This window comes from Cimex lectularius, unplaced genomic scaffold, assembly GCF_000648675.2.
Source record: "Cimex lectularius strain Harlan isolate CLEC.00 unplaced genomic scaffold, Clec_2.1 scaffold21, whole genome shotgun sequence".
Classification (NCBI taxonomy): Eukaryota; Metazoa; Arthropoda; class Insecta; order Hemiptera; family Cimicidae; genus Cimex; species Cimex lectularius.
The window spans coordinates 325,681-348,339 of NW_019392671.1; the positions used below are offsets into that span (position 1 = coordinate 325,681).

At 32.6% G+C, this 22,659-nt stretch overlaps 1 protein-coding gene across 5 annotated transcripts in view; it reads right to left on the reverse strand.

Moving 5' to 3' along the window:
• Positions 1-708: 708 nt before the first annotated feature.
• The window catches only part of LOC106666888 (synaptosomal-associated protein 25), a 92,980-nt gene continuing 71,029 nt past the window's right edge, over positions 709-22,659 (reverse strand). For 3 of the 5 annotated variants that reach the window (XM_014394407.2, XM_014394408.2, XM_014394405.2), the window contains exons 3-8: positions 15,158-15,199; positions 6,495-6,543; positions 2,953-3,070; positions 2,670-2,798; positions 853-997; positions 709-791 (exon numbers count right to left, since the gene is read on the reverse strand). In XM_014394407.2, coding sequence (XP_014249893.1) covers positions 729-791; positions 853-997; positions 2,670-2,798; positions 2,953-3,070; positions 6,495-6,543; positions 15,158-15,199 — 546 coding nt within the window. In that variant the 3' untranslated portion in view covers positions 709-728. Of the gene's footprint in view, positions 792-852; positions 998-2,669; positions 2,799-2,952; positions 3,071-6,107; positions 6,157-6,494; positions 6,544-13,081; positions 13,131-15,157; positions 15,200-22,659 lie in introns of all 5 variants that reach the window. The other 2 variants (XM_024225312.1, XM_014394409.2) reach the window with 2 other exon arrangements.

Here is a 22,659-nt window from a genome sequence, read left to right on the forward strand (position 1 = left end):
GAAAATGGAGAATAGTCCCTTTTGCCGATATCAAGTATGTATTAGTTATATATTTTTTCTCTCTTTTCCAAAAGTGAGATATATTTGCTAATACACATTGGAAATAGTTTAGATGCCACATTTATATTTGATCTCAGGTGTTGTGAAATGAAATAATTCAATAAGAATTTGAAGCTTTACATTTCCAACATGTATTCTAACATGCAAAATAATCTCACTCCCATAATTAAGAATAAATTGTATTGATTACAACAGTAATTTAAAAAAGTTGTTTAAATTTGTAGTTTAAATTTCCTATAAAGGCGTCGTGCTATCCCCACTCCTTTAAACAAAAATGAGTTGATTATTCTGATCAGAACTAATTACAAAACAAAAACAAAAAATAGCCTGCTTTTCTAATAGCTTTTTTAAGCAGTGGAAAAATCTATAATGTACTTCTAAAGACCGATATAGAGCTAAATTACATACACTTGCTCCCATAAAATATATTCCCCGTTAATAATCATTCTTCCAACAGCAAAAATCAATATTTCAATTGGATCGAGAGTAATAAAAAGATCATAATTTCCTGATTATTCAAAATAATTTAATTAATTTAGTTTTATTTATTGGAATTAAAAAAACTGATAGTTAAAACAAAATTAAATTTCCATTGATGATAAATTAATAAGAACAATAAACATTAGGTGCCAAATTATAGTGAAGGTGGAGGATTTGTAATATCTAATTTATTTGAGAAGGTCATGAGCACGTTGGTTCGCCACAGCTATCCTTGTTGCATTGGATTCACCCTGGAAAAAAAAATATTTCGATATAAATGGTGTATAAGAAACTGGGAAACTGCATACATACCTTACGGTTAATCCTATCTATTTGTCGATTCTGGTTTTCTAATTCTGAGCCCATGTCAATAGCCATATTGCGAAGGTTACCAATCATTGTATTCACTTGTGACATGTTTTCTTCCATTTCATCTTCTCTGGCATCATTTGTGATTCTAAGAGCACATGGAAAAATTAAGTAACATTTAATTAAGCATAAACAAGTTTAATGTAAAATTTTCATAATATAAAGATCTGTCACATGGTTGTATTTGTGCTGAATACATAAATTGGTTTTGTGTGACCATTTTTGCATTACCAGAGAGTGCACATCCATGGGTTGGGTTAGATTAGGTTAGGTTAGAGAGGGTAAGGAGTAAGGCCTATGACATGTTAGGTTAGGATTATGTTTAGGCTACTAAAAGTCGGTCTCTTTACGAGTTTGTGTACTGTGACCAATATTGGGCTATAGAAATTATTTCAGTAGAAATGATTTTGGGGTGAGTATGGCAATTCACTTTTGGGAAAAGATAGTTCTACTAACAGAAGACAGGCAGCAGCTAAAACAAGCTTTGACTTCCTAAAACTTCTAGTTTATTGTATGTCTTACCTAACATTGGGTGTGCACATCCCTGGGTTGGGTTAGGTTAGGAATGGTTAGGGTTTAACATGTTGTCTATGGTTGTTGACACATAGTTCACATCCCCTCCTTACTTCCTGGTGTGGATGTCGACTTGGCTGTTGTAATTTTAAACTACGAAAATACATTCAGCACAAAGTACACAATACAAGCTGGACAGGCCCCATAGTCAATGTGTTAAGGCAGGTTCAGTTAAGTAGGATTAGGGCTTGGTTTAGGTAGGGGGAGGACAAGGTTAGGTTAGTAATGGTTAGATTAGGTAGGGTATGAATTAGGGTTTTACAGGTTAGGTTAAGTAGGACTAGGGTTATGTTTAGGTGACTAGGAGTCAGCCTCTTAATGATCTTGCGCACCTTGATGAATATTGGTCTATTGTGAGTATTACCAAGCATTATAGGGGAGGGCACATCCATAGGTTGGGTTAGGTTAAGTTAGGTATGATTAGATTAGGTTGGGCTAGGGCCTCTTTATAACCTTTTGCATGATGAACAATATTGGTTTATTGTGCAAAGTATTACTAAGTATTACCAGGGAATGCGCAACCTTGGGTAGGGTTATGTTAGGGATGGAAAGGTTCTAGGGTTAGGGTCAGGTTAGATAGGGCTAAGGTTAAGTTTACGTTACTAGGAGTTGGTCTCTTTACAATCTTGCACAAGATTTTTCCTGTGTACATGAAAATTAGCCAAAACGGTCGACATCCAAGACCAACCCCAAATTTACTACATTTTTGTAAAATTATGTTTTGAATACAGTAGACTTTTTACTCTGATTTTTAATTTTTATTTTCCAGTTAAATTCTGATGGTGTTAATGGTCAGTTATTTTGGCATAGCACAAATCAAACTCTATTGCCTGTAGTTTGGTGGTTCCCGATCATTTTGGATTTCCTGTCCTCGCTGTTTTAGTCAGTCAGATGAGTTTTGGCATCTCACTATCTTCAGTAGTGGGTTTAACCGAAGTTATTAATAAAAACTGAAGTTGAGAAGCTGAAATTCACCTGACAGACCAAAATGGCAAAAATAGGCAGACCAAAATGATGAGAAAGACCTAATGCTTTAAGTATTTTTAGTATTTTAATTTTAAAAATCTGGGACCAGGATGATTAGAAAGACAAGAAAAACACTAAGGCCAGCTCTTTCAAATTGGCCTTATCTCTGATTTTTTAATACAAAATTATAATACTGAATAGAGTGTTTCTAATGGACATACTTAGCAATGTATCCCCCTTGTGGTCCAAGTCCATTTCGGTCATCCATCACTCTTTGTGGTTGGTTGTTCACAACTTTGCCATCATCGTTTCCCCGCCATGTTCCTTCATCTTCTTTGAATGAAGCTCCCCTAAAACAGAAATAACAGTAAAAGTAATAAAACTAATATACAGAAATAAAAGTCAATACAAACATTGGTACATTGCCAATGGCCAAATTTATTGTAATACTTTTAAAATAAATTTGGCAATTTTTAAGGGATGAAGTAACTAGTTCATACATACTTGTTACAAGGTAACACACAAAGCCCACAGCATTTCTCCATGCCAGTCAAATTTTTTTCTGCTTCACGCATATCAGTATTGATTTGGTCCATTCCTTCTTCAATGCGATCCAGTTGCTCTAAAGTAACATTATATAATTATTAAGCTTTATTTAAATTTTTGTAATCATAAAATAAATTTAATGCAGGCATTGTGACTTAAAACAATATTCACATCATGATGATATGGAACTATATTATTGTTATGATAACACTGACAAAGCCTTTTTTTTTAATCAAGATTAAAAATAAACATTTATAGTTAGTTACTAAAGCAAAGTATGCAAAAGAACTGGTAGAATAATCTATAGACATAATAAATTTTTAAAAAAAAGTTGTGTATATGCATAGGTGAAAGCATTGTACATACATTTTGAAAAGGAATTATTCAGTCATTTTTGAGACAATATCTCCTTACTGAAAGACAAATAGAATTTGATATATATTTTAGTTTAAATTTTTAAACTTATTTAGTTTCATGTTTTTTTTCCATGAAATTGAAATTTTTCTTTTCTTTTTTTCATTAATAATATGCAATATTCAACATGTAGGCAAACAACGAAGATTCTTTATAAGCAAATTCTAATGTAAATTTACCTTCTCACTTGGTTTTGGGTCATATTTTAATGCAACATATAACATGCAACTTAAGTCATAGGAATTTCCCCCTTAAACACACTTTTGTCTATCGTGTTCTCTGCTAATGGATTTTCTGGTAGATTTTTGTTTTTTTAATTCCTAGTAGAAAGAACAGAACATGTCTTTTGTTGGTGCTAAGGCTGAGAATCCCACTTCTGGCAGAGAAAAAGCTAAGACCTGAAGGTTATACACAAGCCCTTAACAAACCTTTCGTATACGGTAAAACACCATAAGCTTAATGGCACTAAGCTCTAGACAATGATGGAGGTTGTACAAAAGACCAATATTGGTTGTGTGCAAGGTTGTAAATAAGCCAACTCCTTTGACCTAGACATAACCCTAACCTGTCTTAAACCCCTACCTAACCTAACCTAACCTAACCCAACAAGTGGAATTCATACTTCCAGCATGGTAATATTTAGTACGATAGATCAATATTAGTCAGTAAGTGTCTTATTGTGAGTAGGAACTATCTTTAAAAAAAAAAAAAGATTGAACACCACACTCACTCCATTATTCACCATTTCTATCAATATTAGTCATGTTGTGCAAGGTCATAATGAAGCCCTCTCCTTTTAACCCAAACATAACCCTAACCCTACCTAACCTAACCTGCCTTAAACCCTAACTCTTACCCTACATAACCTAACCCCAACACTCAAAGTGTTTGTTTTCTGCGTAAGTGTGCCATTCTTGCATGCTGTGTTGAGAGTGCCAGTGAGATATTGCTGTTTTATGTTTAACTGGCACTCTCAACACAACACACAAGAATGGCACACTTAGCAAAAAACAAACACTTTGAGTGAGTAGAAATAGTTTGATCGAATATAAAAAATAAATTTTTTTGCATTGTATAAATTCACTTTTTTCCACATCCTACATGTCTTTGTTAAATTTAAATCATGTTTGTAAATCCCAGGTACTGAAGATGATCTCAATAAAAATCGAAACATTGGCACGATAAAGAAAATGTTTTTCTGTAACCTACATCACACCAGACCGCATCTCACAATTTCTGAACAATTATCGATTAATGGTCACTAATCACCACACGTTGCATATTAGTTTTGCTCTTGTAGGCTTGTAGAACTAACTGCCTGGCTACCTGATAATATCGTAGCACCCTTGAGATGTTTATTTATTTCATGACATGTTTCTATGGGTATATTCAGCTTGAAAGATGGTTGTTGGCCATAGTTTGGCCCCTTTATGCAGTACCAATTCCCATCTTCAAGTCATCTGTATACCATAGAGTCCAGGTTGTTCTTTTATTCTATCTTTGCATTCTAGTATTTTTTTATGTGTAAGAGTTAATTTTAACCATATCAGTTGTATTAACATTTTACAAAAATTTTAGTCCAGCTTTGTTTGATATTTCTTTTTAATCACCTGGGACCTGCCTTAGCATTATTTTTAAATCCCACTTTTTAATATAATATCTAAAAGACACGATTCAAGAAGAATCCAAGTTGTTACATTATCTATTTAGAATATTAAATTAGAGTTCTTTTATACAAAACCATCCTTACCTGTCTTAAACCTTAACCTTTACCCCACCTACCTAACCTAATAATTTTATATACCAATTTTGGAGATATTATATAGTAATTATTACTAGTCTGTACAACACTTTCATGAGCACATGCTAGACAAAAAAACACCTACAGGTAGACACGGAGATGTTGTGAAAACATTGAAGAAAATGTTCAATGTGTTACATGTAATGTTGCTTGCTTTTTTTGCTCTATTCAAAGTTCTTAATATATATATAATGTTTCTGATGATTGTCAATCTGTAATGTACATACAGTAGTATCATGTGAAAAAAGAGTATAAATGCAATTGATATATTTCAACTGAGCAGAAGCTAATCACAAGTAAGATTGAGGTTAGTACTATTTTTGACCATTTTCAAAAATGGTTGGTAAACCTGTTAACAAAATATTTTCAACACATTTTTTTAAATAAAAAAAAAAGGAGGATAGGCAATATAATATGTAATAATTAAAAAAAACATAATTATAAATTTTTCATTCTTACAATAAATTAACTGTTAACTTCAATATTTTACATCGTGTGTACATAGCAAAAAATTGAACTAAAAGGAATTGCATCATAATTAACACATCATAATTAAAAGGTAAATCACTCGATATTTGTATAGTTCATGATTTAGTTTACAAGTGTCCTTATTGTATACATTTTTATATTGACTATTAAAAATTTCTTTATTGTTAGTTTTTGTGTTTAAGTATATAATTATTTTACATTACTCACATACACCATGTCTTTTATGTCCTGTAATATCTAATAATGCTGTTTTCTATCAAAAAAAGTAATAATAATAATAAAAATTAGCAAATTCTACTTTATAAAAGAGTGTAGAAACAGATTGAAGCTTTTAGTAAAAGGAAATTTAGGTTGAAGGAGTGAAAGATTGTGAATATATTAGATATACATGAAGGAGTCGTGGTCTTACCCCCTTGTTCATCCAACATGACTAGTGACTTCATTCCCACCTCGTGGCTCTATAACACAATACAAGCTTTACTTCTCCCCCACCAGAAACATGCTCTTCTCTCATAAACTTCAGTATAATAAAAATAAATTACAAATAAAATACACAACATATTCAACATTAATATGGAAAAACCAAAACAGTTTACACTTTGTAACCAGGGGATACGGAATGGCAAGTAATTTCCCGAAGTGGTTAATTGCAGGTGAGGGAAAATGTTAAAAGTTTTTACATCACATTATAAGCCCAATTAATTCATACAAAGAAAAACTCAAGAGATTAGTGGGAAAGATATTAGTGTTATTAGTCACCACCACTGTTATTTATTGGAACCTTACAATGGCTTACCGCCTTGAATCGCCAACTTTGAGAGCGTTTTGCCACCGACTTCCTCACTCTAATAAACAAAATGTAGGAAAATATGAGTAACTTAAAATGATCTAAGACACTAAATTGGGCAATATAACTGATGTTTTGTGCTTAGGAAAGAAAAAAAATTAATAAAATGAAAAAACAAAAATAAATATCTACAGTCTTATAGATTTAACAATTGAGAAATAATATAGATAAAGGAAATATTTATGTATAAACTGGCGTATTTAGTTCAAAATTAACAAGCCAATTCTCCAGTTTATAGGCTCTTCTTAAAAAAACCACTGACTTCAATTAATTGATTTTAATTTATAAGTAACATTTATTTATAATTCATGTAAATAAGGATATTCATATAATAGGGAAGAGAGAATGACTAAAAAAATCAAAAGAATTTGCCAGAAAAAACGAGATGAATTTCAAAATTTATCAAGTGCAAAAACAAAGAAAAAAAACACAAAACAACAATTCATTTTATGCCCAAATTGAGGTCAAATGATAAGCTAAAAATATGTATATATAAATAAATAAAAAAATAAATTGTATGTTCGGTGTCATGAAGTGGTGTGGTGATATTTAAAAAAAAAAAAAAATTCGTACAATTGTTGTTAAACTGTGTAAAAAAAAATCAAACTAAAATAAAATAAATGAAAGCATTAACTTCAAAATATATACAAAGTTGTGAAAACAAAAAGGTCGACTGATTGAATTGTAAACAAATAAATTAAGATTTTTATACAAATATAAATTACTATATATTTAGAAAGAAGAAAGTAAATGAAATTAAATGACAAAAAATACATAATCACCACAACAAAGCAAAACATTGCTGCTTTAAGCAAAATTAAATGCTACACATTGATAGAAAAATAAAGAAGTATGTATATCATTTAAAAAACATACCATAGGAACACATACTACTGCACAACATAACACATTACAATGTTTAAATTAGATTATATTTAGAAATATACATTTTTTAATCTTCAAATCCTTGATTAAAAGCATCTCTTAAAATTGACAGTTTCGATTTTAAGTCAGATTTACATTTGGGTTAAACTGAGTCATGTTTAAGCGTATATTATTAAAATTTAGCCTCTAATATACAAATCGTAAGGTGCATTATAAGGATTCAACTTTTGTTGATCAAATAGTTGATTGAAATTTATAGAAAGGACCTTCAGACCAAGGTCAAATTTTTGTCGTTCAAATTGAAACTGACACGTTTCTGCTTTAAACCTTAACCCTTACCCTAACCTGTCTTAAACACTAACCCTTTCCCTACCTAAGGCAAATTGTCTTAAACCCTAACCCTAAATAACCTAACCTGTTTTAACCTAACCATACTAACTTATTTTTTTTACAACCCTGACCCTTTTCCAATCTAACCTAACCTGTCTTCAACCCTAACCCTTTTCCTACCTAACCTAACCTGTCTTAAACTCTACCCCTTACCCTACCTAACCTGCCTTAACCATAACCGTGGGGGGCCTGGAGTAAGTAAAATCTGAAGGGGCCAACCTCCAAGAATTTCTGGCGTGTTCATAAGGATGCATTTGTGCAAGAGTCGTCATGATGGAAACCCATGAGATAAGACATCATTTTTGGTCACTCGCTGACTTTAATCACTCTGATTGTGTTCAGTAGACACTAGAATTAACTATTCGGTAATGCTTGATAATATTTACCATGATAGACCAATAATATTGGTCATGGTGTGCAAGGTCATAATGAGGCCCACTCATTTTAACCTAAACATAATCCTATACTACAGACTTATTTTAAAATCTAAAGTTGTGAGAAAATTATTTCTTCTATTGACAAGAAAATGAGAATTGCTGAATTCACTACTTTAACACTAAACAATGCGTCTTTTATTATTTAAGAAATCCATTTGATGATTATAAGAGAAAAGAGATATGGGTGAAAATATGGTTAGTACTATCATAATTGCCTGAATTATTTGTAGAACAAAATTAATATGGGTAATAAAGAACTATAATAAGTTGTAAAGAAGTATAATAAAGAAAAATTGGTTTGCAAATCAGTTTATTTTTAAACTTTCAAAGCAAAAATTGATTCAGGTCGCATTCACCTTAAGTTGATCGACCAAAGTTGAAACATGCACCTTTATTGTTTTGAAACTCTTTCACTACAAACCTGCACTGGTTTTAATAAAGAAAGAACCAAAGTTTCAATCTTTAAGTGTTCTATTTTAAAAATAGCTTATTTTTGAGTGAACAAAGGTCAAAGGATAAAAGGGAGTAAGGATATTACAAGGTTACAAACTGTGTTAATTATATAATTATTAATATTTTTAAGATTATGCATACATTGTATCATAGATTCTTGTATTAGATAATAATATTGTGTGTATGTGAGAGAGAAAATAAAAATAAAACTTTTTTTATGTTTGATATGTGTATATACAGCTAAACCAATAGTGTGATTGTTTTTGCTTAGAACTTAAGAATACTGGAAAAAATATATATACACATAATTTTAGTGGTTTTTATTTAGTAAAAACACCGAGGAAGGCATGTCTAATTTAAACAAAATAATAAAATGTGTTACTGGTTATTAGTTAAAAAAAAAAATAAAAAAAAAATCCGTATTGTTTAACAAGATATTTTTTTTACAAAACTTATAAAGTATTTCTGTGGCCAAATAGCTATCATACAAATATTGGCAGTGTCATAGTAATTACATTAGATAAGCATATGGATTAATCTATAAAACCATATTTTCGTAAGTTTTCTATATGTCATGAGGAAAAGAAAAACTGGTTTGAATATTCATATATATCTACATCTAGTTGTATATTGTAGAAACATCTATGGTAGTATGAATAATAAACAAATTCTAAAAAAGCTTTTTAAAAATCTAATGCATGCTTCAATTAATTCAACACAAACATTATAGAATCACTCCTATTTAGATCAGCCAAAAATTCATTCTACTTATTCAGGAAGTGTTAAGGACCCAGAATGCATAATGAGTAGCCAATGAATAAACACAATTTTCTTTTTTTCCCAAGTCAAAAATAGTATTTAAAAAAAACTTAACTATATTGCAATATTCTAAGGTTTTTTGTAAAAGTTTAACATATCTACCACAAACCAACAAATTGGCAATAGTTTTTTTTTATAATCTGTAAATATTGTTTTATATAAATATGTTGTACAATAAAAATTTAAAGGCTGCTATGTCCTGCAGTAGCTTCATGGTACTTAAAATGAGATGTACCAATAGACTGTGAATATTTTCAAGGTTATATATATACAAATTAAATTGGAATCAACAACTGCATGGCAATGATTTTACAACTGGGTTCTATCGCTGGTATGAAACCTTGTTAATAATTGCTGTTAACTAATACTGAAGACTCCCGCATAACATAGTAGTTAATATCATGTTATGTCCATAAAATTTGAAATTTAAGACCTAGCTCAGAATTTTATGATTTATTATTTAAAAAACAAAGGCCTAAATGGGGAAATTGCACAACCAAACTAGTGTACATCTGCCTTGCTTTGCATATATCACAGATATTGAGCCATCCGATTAGGGCTCATTTATGAAAAGGGTGGCACTTTGATAACTATTAGCCCATGAAAATAGGATGTAAAGAGTTTTTTTGCCTCAAAATCAAATGTAATGGAATCAGATCAAATTTTCTGGCAGAAAATAGTGTAAAAACAATAGCCTATACTTTGAAGAGTAATATTACGTAATGTTTTAAATATTCAATCTGAAATAAAAGGTAATTTATATACAAGGACTTTTGTAATGAAGAATTTTGTTACAATCAACTGTTTTATATGAAAAAAAAATCATCTCAATATTAGCATGGATATGTTTTTGGGCTGGACAGACAAATTTTTACATTGCCAAGGAGTGTGCATGGTTAAGTTAGGTGGGTTAAGGAGAGGTCAGGATGGGTTAGGGTCCGGCCATGTTAGTTTAACGAATAAGGTTACACATCAAAGATTCAATGTCTTTTCATGAAGCAGAGGCAACATGCAAATGTAAAGCACAATTTTTAAAATGTATACAGCTGGATAATTTTTTTTAGTACATGTAGAAACCTACGTTATATCAAAGTCTACTGTAAATGTTACCAGGAAGTGTACATGAGTTGGGTTAGGTTAGTTTAGGTAGGATGAAGGACAAGTTAGGTTAGGTTAGGTTATGGTCTGGTCAGGTTAGGGATGAGTAAGGTTTCATATCCAAGGATCAAGTTTTTCCATGAAGCGGAGACATATGAGTCCACTGTGTGTCTTTTACACTGTACACATTCTAATAATTTTTTTCTAGAACATTGCTGTAACTTGCGTTAAATTGGAGTCTACTTTAATAAAAAATAAATGTAACTGGGGAGTGTGCATGGGTTAGGTAAGGTAGGCTAGGTAGGGTTATGGATAGATTAGGTTAGATTAAGAAGGGTAAGTGATGAGTAGGGTTTCATATCCAAGATTCAATGTATTTCCATGAAGTGGAGAAATGTAAACTGTCAAATAACTTGTAAGAACATGCATTAAATTGGAGTCTGCTGTAATCAAAAGTAAATGTTTCCAAGAAGTACGCATGGATTGGGTCAGATTTGGAAGTGTTAGGTTACAGATTAGGTTAGAGATAGTTTAAGTTAGAGTAGGTAGGATTAAGGGGTTATTTTGGAATCTACTCTGCTAAAAAGTAAATGTTTTCAAAATCTAATTAAGTCAACCAAAGAAAATTAAATTGATTAGTTAATACACCTTGTGGAAATATTTCTAAAAATGTCATCAATCTATTGCTAATTTAAATAAGTCAAAAATCAAATAAATGACATTAACATGAGTCTTCTACTATGCTTTTTCAAGAATTCCATGTATTAGTTTAAAGGATTTACATGAAAAGGCTTTTGAATTAGGGTTTTATGAGTAATTAAAACTACTTGAAACTAGGCATAAGAAAATAAAGCGCCCAACTAACTGCAAATTATTTAAAAAAAATTTCATCGTTGCTTGTGGAAGAAAATGAGACAGTTCCATTATAAAAAGCTCAGCCACTATAAAAACATCATACAATATGGCAACAACTTCTCAACTAAACGATAACAATTTTGCTTAACCTGCAGGACACATAACCCCCCCCCCCAAAAAAAAAAAAGACAGTAAACAATTTTTTTATGCAAGTGAGGCTAAACTTTTTTTATTTGGTGTTTATTGGAAAATGTTGCATAATTAAGCATTTTCAACTGGATTAACACACTGACAGATTTACATGCAATACACACACAGTTTAGCAGTATATGTATATGACAGAAATATTTACAATGATGTATTTGGTTTTGTTATGCCTTGTAGATTTTATTATTACTTAGTTTTTCTTCCTGTAAAAATTGTATCGGGTTCCTTTGCTAATTAATTTAGTTATTATTTAGTTAGTATTACTTTGTGTTTAGGTGTGAGATAAATTTCTAAATTGTGATATATTTTTTGTTGTACATTGTAAGTAGGTTTGGACACTCAGTTATCATGAACTACACATTTAATATATACCAAATTTGTCGTGTTTTGTTCTCTTTTGGCTTTTGAATGTCTTTCAAGTGTTTTTTGAAAGTGGTTCAATCAATTAAGCCATTATGTATAGAACTTACCTTAGTTTAAAAAAATTACAATAATAAGAAACACAAGGAATCATAAATTAAACAATAAAACATGGCAAAATCGTTAGAACATTTTTTCAATTAAAGAAAAGGGCGTTTGTATATTTAATAAACTGGTTTTTTACAAATTAGATAAATATTTATTGGGATTGATTTACACAAATTCCATAACATCTCCGTGATTTGTAAAGTGAAAAAAAAAAAAAAAAAAAAGGATAAGTCCAGTTTGTAACATGTGTGGTAATGTTACTGGAATGTTTATTTACAGGGTGATCCAAAATGCATGCCCATAAGTCATAAACTATAAAATGAAAGAAAAGCCAGCATTGTATTTTTTAAAAATATTTATTTTAGATATCTTTAGGTTTTATTATATTTCTTTAATTTTGATAACTTAATTGCAATATACAATGCGTGGTTTAAAGAAAAGAAAAAAAGAGGGAAATTTTTTGATAAGTATTTTGAATCAATGATTAAAATCTATTTTGATTTTTCATTTTCTATTTGTAAAAGTTATTCAATTTATCTATTTAAACAAGGACCTAACAAAGTTTTTCCTTTGTATTTTGAAAAGAAAAAATACACGCATGTGACATCTTTTTGAATCAGCCTGTGTGTTTAACTTTATAAAAACATTTAAAAAAAGGGATTTCATATCCTAAAAGGAGAATTTGTAACATAAATAAAATATATCTCAAAGAAATCAGAGTAATTAATTAAACATTAAAATAAAGTGAAAACAAAAATGAAGTGTAAAGGTTATTTAAACAAAAAATAAATAAATAAAATAAAAAAGAAACAGTATTTTTGTTGCCAAATGGATACTGTTTTTTTTCTTCAGCTTTCTAATTGTAATGTAAAGGGTTTTCAATAATGTTGTTGGGTTAGGTTTAGGTGTTGTTCTGTAACTCACCTCCCTGATCATCAAGAGCAACCAGTGTTCGGATGCCTGCTTCCTTGCTCTAGGCAGCACGAAAAACAAACACCCACCATAAGTTTTTAACACCATTGCATAGTCCACAACTTCCTTCTATTTATTCATACTAGATTTCTTACACTCGTCTTTTATTTTAGGATAAATTCAATCTGAAGGAACTTTTTTAAATTTTTTTTTAAATAAGTAAATGGGTGTTTATTGTAAACACAATGACTTGGATTGCAGACATACTGGTTTATTTTATTTTATTTTTTTAACGTGATGTAATAGTGTTATTAAATTTGATATTTTAATATGAATTGATAGAAAATATTAAATAATTTTAACCATTGTTGTGTATGCAATCAATTATTTGTACAAGAGGTAGTGTCCTGTGTAAGAATCCACATTTTAAAATGAATACATAGAAAGAACTAGTTAAGTGAACCGTACTAAATAAAATAGATATAGTAAATTATGTGAACAAATGGACATATGAAGAATACATATTTTTAAGTGTAAGTGACGAAGAAGATACGAAACATTCACAAGCCTCACAAAATCATGCCACAGGAGATTTTAGTCTGCAAGTAAATCTGTCCAGAACTTACTCTTCTCAGTTCTTGAAGTATAATAATAATAATNATGACACAGTGTACATATGTATCTCACATTCCAATTAAAAAACATTCATACAACAAAGGTACACATAGCCACATTATATACATCGAAGCAGCCACTAGGCAGACATAGATATAATAGACAGAACAGTATAGAGAAGAGGATGTTGAAGTTAAATAAAAAACAGAAAGGGAGGAAGCATCAAAAGGTTTTTTTTAGCACATTGATCTTGTGAGTTTTTTTTTTATCTTTAATAGATAAAAAGTAGGAAAGTTGATAGAAACCTGAAAAGGAAAAGTGCAGAAATAATGATTAATGAAACACTAATAATAAAATTATGAAATGAGAAAATAAAACTTATAAAAATTGAAATACAATTCAATCAAAGGTGGAAACCAAAATTTCCATTATAACAGAAAATAAAAGTAAAAACAAATTATGAGTTTTGTATTGGTTGTTTAATATTTGAAAATTATAAAAATACTATAAAACGTAATTTAAAAAACTAAAAAACGTAAAATTATTAACAATCAATGATAATTGTAACAAGAACAAATGTAAAGTTAAGTAGATATAGCACAATCAAAATATGACTGTTTTTTTGAAATTTGCTTCAAAGCTCTTTATAAATGTTAGGACATCACTTCGAGTATAGATTGTATTCAGGTTTTAAATTTGGTTGTGTAGAATGTTGGAGCAACAAAACTGATAAACGCAACTCCAAACTTATAAAAAAATGAGCTATAATCCAAATGATGTCAAAACGCCTCAAAAATATACGTTTGCAGCTCCTGAAAAACACTTATTAAATCATGAAAAAAACAAAACAAAAATATTTTACTTTTCTTTCCTTTTGCATTGCATTTCTATTTTAAAAAATAAAATAAAAAATTGGGTATTGACTAAGCTTCGCTATAAAGCTGCACTTATTGACTTAAGGGGAAAATATTTCCACGATACAAATCTTTATGACACAATATTAACAGAAAATATGCAATTTGTACAGCTTAAAAACAAACAGTTAATATTTATAACCATGATTCTCATGAATTGGCTTTATTTGTGCAAAAGAGAAAAGCAAAATTTCAAAGATAAATGAGCGAACATGGATAAAAGCATTGAATTTATTTTTAACAAATAGACACTGAAAAAAATCAAATTCTCTAACAATTGTACAAATCCCACGTTTTAAAGTGTTAAAAAAATAAAAATAAATGGTTACGATTTTTTTAATCTTCAAAAACAGTCGTCAAAGTACAATAGTTGAACAATCAATAGCACAGACAGTAATAGATTGAAGAGGTGAAAAGACAGAGACAAAACTGAAGGTGATGCCAACTTGATTGCCGGATAGAAACTCTATTAAACAGAACTTATAAAAAGTTCACACGAGTTGCAAACACATTGATCAAAGCTGGTAACAATTAAAAGGATTATTTAAAATTTTCTCACCTCCTCGCAGAGGGAAAGCATCCTCCTGGTACTGTCCAAGGACTGAAATTAAAAAAGAATTATTAATTGGGTTGTAAATAAACTTAATTACTATGATTTTTGTGTTATTTGGTCTATCGTCGCTGGATTGGTCTGTTAGACGTGTTTCAGCATTTACCATCTTCAGTGCATCTTCATCTCAGACCAACCCAGCGAGGATATGCAGAAAATGTCCCAATTATAGGTTCATCACCCCACAGCAGACCACATGAGGAAATCACACAATTACGTTTTTATCTTGAATTAATCAAAAATTACAATGAAACAGTAAAACAGTTTAAATGACTCTAATGCTGCCCTGGAAGTTCTCTTGACCACCACTACAAAAGTGGCCAATAAATTTTTGCCAAAGAAAGTTCAATGCCACCTATCGGCCCTGAAATAAAGCCAATATTAAGACCTACCAGACATACCAAATCGCCAGAAACATAGATCTAAACAATGCAACAAATAAGTCTTCTGTTCCATGGGATTATATTCAAGGGCTAATAAAACTAAAAACTAGTGGCAGAACTATTAAACCTAGGATGTGCTAGGACTAGAATGACAGTAGGACAACTGTGCAGAAGATGAAACGGAGGAACTTGGTTAGTGCATATGAAGGTTGGGATTCCTACTCCTGGAAGAGGAAAAGCCAAGGCCTGAGAAAAGCTTTGGGATCTGATAAAATGCCTTATAACCAAGAGCTCCGGTAATAATGCAGATTGCACAATAGACCAATATTGGTTACAGTGCACCAGATTCTAAAGAGACCGACTTTTAACCTAAACATGGCAGTAGCCTAACCTATCTAAAATTCTAACCCTACCTAACCTAACCTCTCTGAATCCCTAACCCATGGATGCAAACTCTCTATTAACACTCGGTACTACAGTTAGATATGTTTGTTGTTTCTATTTACAAAAGACCAACAATTTTTAACCTAAATATAACCGTAACTTTAACCTAAACTGTCTTAAACCATAACCCATGGATGCAAACTCTCTCGTACCACTTGATACAAGTTTACTATCATTATATATGTTTTTTTGTTTTTAACCACAAGGTCATAGAGACCGACACCTTTTAACTAAATATAGCCCTAATCCTATCTAACCTAACCTAACTTAAACCCTAACCTTTACCCTCCCTAAACTAACCTAACCTGTTTTAAACACTTACCCTTGGACGCAAACTCTCTAATAACCCTTGGTACTACAGTTAGACATGTTTGTTGTTTCTATGCACAAGGTCATAAAGAGATTGACTCCTTTTAACCTAAACATAACCCTACACCTAACCTAAACTATCTTAAACCTTAACTCATGATTGCAAACTCTCTGGTAATGCTTGGTTCAACTTTACTACAGTTAAATATGTTTGTTGTTTCTGTCCGTAAGCACATAAAGAGACCAACGCCTGTTAAATATTTTAATATATTTAAACTATATATTACCCTATTCCTATCTAACCTAACCCAACCTGTCTTAAACCCTAACCCATGTATGCAAACTCTCTAATAACGCTTGGTACTACTGTTATATATGTTTGTTGTTTCTGTCCACAAAGATTTAAGGAGACCGACTTCTTCTAACCTTAAACTTATTTATTATATTATACTTTTTATCCCCAACTGAGTATAAATAGCCCAATATCATGTCTGCAGCATCAGAAAATGAACTAGTTGGAATAAAATGCAAGAAGAAAGGACGGCTTAACCCATGTAGTTTGCCATGGTGCTAAAACTATCCACAACAATCCAATAAAACCTTTACTATATATGTATATAAAATGTATTCTTAATTTACAATTTTTTTAAACATTTAAAAAATTATTAATGAAGCCAATAAGTAAAGGGTTTTGCTTGAAGAGATCAAACTGTTGTTTTTTTATTCCTTCCTCTTTGACATTGTGGTGACAGTGGTTTCTCTTTCTTTCACAAACGATTTTTTGTGGAATATCCATAACCCCTTCTTCTTGGGGTTCCTCTTTGCTTATTTCTCTAGGAGTTAGTGTAACCTTTTCCTAAGTGGATGTACCGTTTCGGAACTAATGCTTTGCAACCATACAGGACATGTTCTAATGTCTCTGCTGTTTCATGGTAGACCTGCTGGGTTTCTGTCTGCTTTTCCCATTTTTTAAGGTGGTGATTAAATGGACAATGGCCAGTATAAATGGGCTGTTTGAATACATCCAGTGTGCAGTAATTTCTTCATCCATCCTTTTGGGTGTGATTTGTGGTTCTGGTACAAAGGCTGTGAGGTTATGCCAGTTTGTCTGACTGCCCATTGCTTTCATACCTCTCCTGGAACCCTTCAGACCCGATTCCGTTTTTCCCGGGAGTTGGAAATATTTTAGGCCCAGGCAAGCTTTCCATCTGCAAGGGCAGCTGTGCAGAGTGGATGAAGGAGTCTAAAGCCTTCAAAGCTGTCTGAGAATATCTTTTAGTACCTTTTTAAGTATTGATTGTGGTCAGAGTTCTATTGCATGGATCTCAGCTTGGAAAATTGTGCTTTGGGACCTAGAGGTTCTTAATTTAGGTCTTTAACCCCTGCCTCCACTCGTGAAGAAGACCAGCTTTGATTGGAAGGAATCAAACGCCTCCAATGTATCGTTTTGGCCATTTTTTGAGGATTTCTTGTGCAGAGAGTAAGAAAACGATTTACTTCTATCAAATTATTTATTTTTGTTAGGAACGTTTGTGTGTTTAATATCACGTCATAATAAAAAATGTACGCCTTAAACTATGAGCTTTGTTTTCTATCAAGTGGAAAAGTACGTTAAATTGTGCGTTGAAAGAAGCGTCGAAGGTATTTAAATCATCTTTGGATGTGGGTCAACGAGGTTAAACATATGTATGTTAAGATGAGGTCAAATGTCGGCTGTCCATTACTGCCGATGACTAATGGCTTACCTCACTCACCCACATCGTCCTTTGTCGAGTTTAATGCAAATTTTCACTTTACTGTTATTATTATTTTTTTAATCGATGTGTTTTTGAACATAAAGTTGGTGATCCTAAATTTTGAAGTTTCAGTTTAATGCAAATTTTCTCTTCTACTGTTATTATTATTTTTTTAATCGGTTTTTTTTGAACATATAGTTGGTGATCCTAAATTTTGAAGTTTCAGCACCTTAAGCAATACTCAGAACAGGATGACTAACTCATCATGCAGTATAAAGCAAGTTTGAACCAAATCTCGATCAGAATCTTTGGGTACGACTGTTCGAAATTAGGACAGACTTTTCCCATTAGGAGAGCCGAAAGCGTAACGAGCCCTCGGGTCGAGATTATACTCCGCAACTGGTATCCGTGTCACATCCTTCAATAATTCAACGTTTTCTACCCGTAGATATAAAATATCAAAAATTTGATATCTCATGTTAACTTATCTGAAATTTAAATCTTTCGGCATCCAATAAATCTAAGTTTACTCTCCTGACCGGACAGAAAGGCATAATGGATTGGATAAACAAATTAACATCGTTTTGAGTCGGAATTGGCTTAGAACCAAAGGTTGGGTGAGAACTACTCGATGTCCTTCACTCACCACGAGCTCATCGTTTAAATATAGATGAATCCGTTCCTCATTGGGGCAGAAAGAGAAGGGAAACCCGTAATTTATTGAGAACATATATCATTTCATAAGTTTTACAGATTATTCGGTCTAAAAAACAAAACACTTCATACCGGCGAATTCTTTAATTCTTTTAACTGAAAACTAATCCAGAAAAACATGAATGTTTATTTATTAGAATATATTATTCATTATGTGACTAGTGACCGTTAGTCTATGATTATTCAGAAATCGTGAGATGCGTCTGGTGTGACGTAGTTTCTGAAAAACATTTTCTTTATCGTGCACGTTTCGATCTTTACTGAGATCATCTTCAGAATATACACATCAAACATTTTTACATAGTCTAACTTTTCAACAATTTAGCTTTCCTTTTCCTAATTATCCCCGTCTATATAATCCTGAAAGGATAATCTGGCCAAACAAATTACCAACGTTTTTCTCATCGTCGGCTCTTTTCACCTCAAAGAAGCCGACTCCTTATACAAAAATATCTTTCTATACCGACTTCCTTCCCCACCCCTTCAAAATCTAACATATATAAAAGTAAAACAGCAATATCTCACTGACACTCTCAACACGCAAGAATGGCACAATTACGCAGAAAAGAAACACTTTAATTGAATACAAAAAATATATATTTTTTTTGCATTGTATAAATTCACTTTTTGCCACATCCTACATGTCTTTTTTAAATTTAAACATGTTTGTAAATTGCAGGCCCTGAAGATGATCTCAATAAAGATCGAAACGTAGCACGATAAAGAAAATGCTTTTCTGAAACCTACGTCACACCAGACCGCATCTCACGATGCCCGAATAATTGTTCATTATATTACTGGCCATCATACTTGAATTTGGAAATCAGCATCAAGAATAAAAGTTTTTATTTATACTATAGGCGAAAATTTGCAAATAAACTTCAAATTGTAGCCTTTTAAGTCAAGTGGCCGCAGTCGTTTAAGGGTACTCGGATTGGAAAAGAAGATATTAAGGTTGAGTGTAAAAATACCTTGAGGACTACTGATTGGACGGATTGGATGGTTAGGTCATAAAACTGAGCCCGGAGCTGGCATTAAATATGACGAGGTCTCGAGGGAATCGTAGGTTAAGGTGAAATGGCGGGTTCTCAAGATATAGAAAGTATAAATGGATCGAAACGTTGATGTTGAACTTTTGGAAGTGGGCTCTGATCAGCTCGTTAACAAAAGCAATGTTGAAGTCATGTTGATCGAGAGGCTAGTCATATAGTCAAACTTTGGGCAATTTGATGACTTTTCATTGAAAAAATTCAATGCGTGTTAAGAAAAACAAGCCAAAGCTGGCACACATTATGAGGAGGTCTCGGGGGATTCTAGATTAAGGCGGGTTCTCAGGATGGGAAAGAGCAGAAAGGCTTGGGCAGTAGGGATAGGATGGATCGAGAAGTTTAAGTTGAAGTTGAACTTTTGGAAGCCGGACCTGATCAGCTCTTGACAAAAGCAATGTTGAGGTCATGTGGATAGTGAGGTAAGCGACGTAGTCAAGTTTTGACAATTTGAGGACTTTTAATTTGAACGATTGGATGCATGTTTAGAGAAATCAGACAAAGCTAGCACTCGATATGAGGAGGTCTCGAGGGAATCTAGATTAAGGAGGTAAGGTGGGTACTCAAAATACGATAAGGCTTGGGGAGTAGGGTTAGGATGAATAGAGAGGTTGATGTTGAACCTTTGGAAGCGGGATCTGATCAGCTCGTTGACAAAAGCAATGTTGAGGTCATCTGGATAGTGAAGTTAGTGACGTAGTCAAGCTTTAACAATTTGAGGACTTTTAATTGGAATGATTGGATACATGTTAAGAGAAATCAGCCAAAGCTGGCACTCAATATTAGGAGGTCTCGGGGGGAATCTATATTAAGGAGATAAGGGGAGTTCTCAGGATGAGAAAGTGTATATGAGTCTTGGGGAGTAGGGTTAGGGAGGATCGAGAGGTTCATGTTGAACTTTTGGAAGCTGGAACTGATCAGCTCTTTGGCAAAAACACTGTTGAGGTTATGTGGATAATGAGGTAAGCGTCTTCGGCAATTTGAGGACTTTTCACTTGAAGGATAAATACGGTAAATGGTATACCACACAGTTCTACTCCGTATGTCCAAAGTGGTCGCAGTAATACCCTAGTACAGAGTTATTTGAATTTTGAAGGTCAAAACAGATTTTCCTCCTAAAAGACTTAGCGGTTTACTATTTTTTTTTATTTTTTTTTAATGTGCTAATTCTACATCAGTCTGCAGTGGAGGTATAGTCCTGATTATGTCTTGAGTGGAATTCGGTACGGTATTCGGCATTCGGTAGATCCTTGTTGCTGATGTGCAGTGGAGGGTGTACATTGTGTTCCGCATTCAATCGTGTCTTCCACTTTTAGCAGCAATCTTTGATAAGCCCAACGGTGGATTCTGGAGGTTGTTTGGATAAGATTCGGCATAGAAGACCAAATTGCAGCACCAAAAATGCTCCCCCCCTAGGACGCCGGCTTATATTGGTCTGAGTACTCCGTATGCTTGAGTGTGATACGTAATTATCTGACGAATAGGAAACTTGTCTTTTATAGAGATTTAATTCTTTGATAAAGTAAAGGTGACTTGGATGTTAGAGGTTCGGGCTAGAAGACGAAATTACGGTTATTCAGCGCAGGTGGTAATGATGGTGTTGGGATGTACAGGAAAGTTAGCAGTGTAAATGGTAAACAAGAATGTTGAGACCGAGAATGCTGCCTTGTGTGACGCCGGCTTATATTGGTCTGATATCTGAGTATTCTTTGCCGCAACTCACTCTGAAGTAGCACATAAATAGGATACAAGGTAATAAAAAGCGGGTAAGATGGGTTTAAGTTTATAAAGGATGCACAGGTCCTTTGGCCATACCTTGGCCACTTCAAGCAATGATCTTTGTTCTCCAGAGCGGAGGTTCTGAAATCTTGCTGGATCGCGGAATGATGGGCTCGGAAGCCGAATTTTTGAAAAGGGAAGAACATGAATCTGTGATCGATAATAAACGTTTTAAAAGGAGTCTTTACAAGAATACGGACGTCACAGGAGAATCTGAATGAGGATATGTGGTTGGGAAGTTTGTGAGCTCTACAAAAATGGCTTCTAATTGGTATCCGCGCAGGTACTGTTTGGATGTAAGGGTAAATGGTAAACAGAATGGGACCTAGAAAGTCCCCTTGCGGAACGCCAGGTTGCCAGACCATATCAAAATCCTTGGCCACATCCAAGCAATACTCTCTAGAGTATTAGATGTTTTAAAAGGAGTCTGTAGAGAATTTTGGACACTATTGTAGAGGTTGATAATGTGGGAGGATATGTAGCTGGAAGGTTTGTGAGCTTTAAGAGAATGATCTAATGTTTGACTTCCGAAGGGTGAGAAGAAGATGAAGAGGAATTGTACCAAGATATAAAGATGATAAAGAATAATTTAAACCGAATTCTTTCCAACAGTAACGCTGTATTTGTGACAATTTACAAAAATCAATCCCCTAGCCGATATATGAGCTAATTCGGACTGTTATGTAAAATTATAATCCAAAACCTTGGTTTTATCCCTTGGAGTAACGGGGATAGCGCTAAATAAACATGAATTTATGAGTCTAATATCCGCCCTTTATAAGTATGTATACCGCTGGGTTTAAGCCATGTGAGGCCATTTTCTCTCCTATTAGGGCATTAATAATTTATTCAGTCCTTCTTGAGAACTTAGATCGCGTAATAATATTGTACAAAATAATTAAGTTGGCCTTTATAAAACAGGGTGTCTACTTATTAATGTACCCCATAGTTTATCCAAAAACTACCCAACCAAGGAAAAAAAAACTATTTCAAGAGTAGTTACACTAATAAATAAGTTGGTGACCATTATTTCCTTGTTT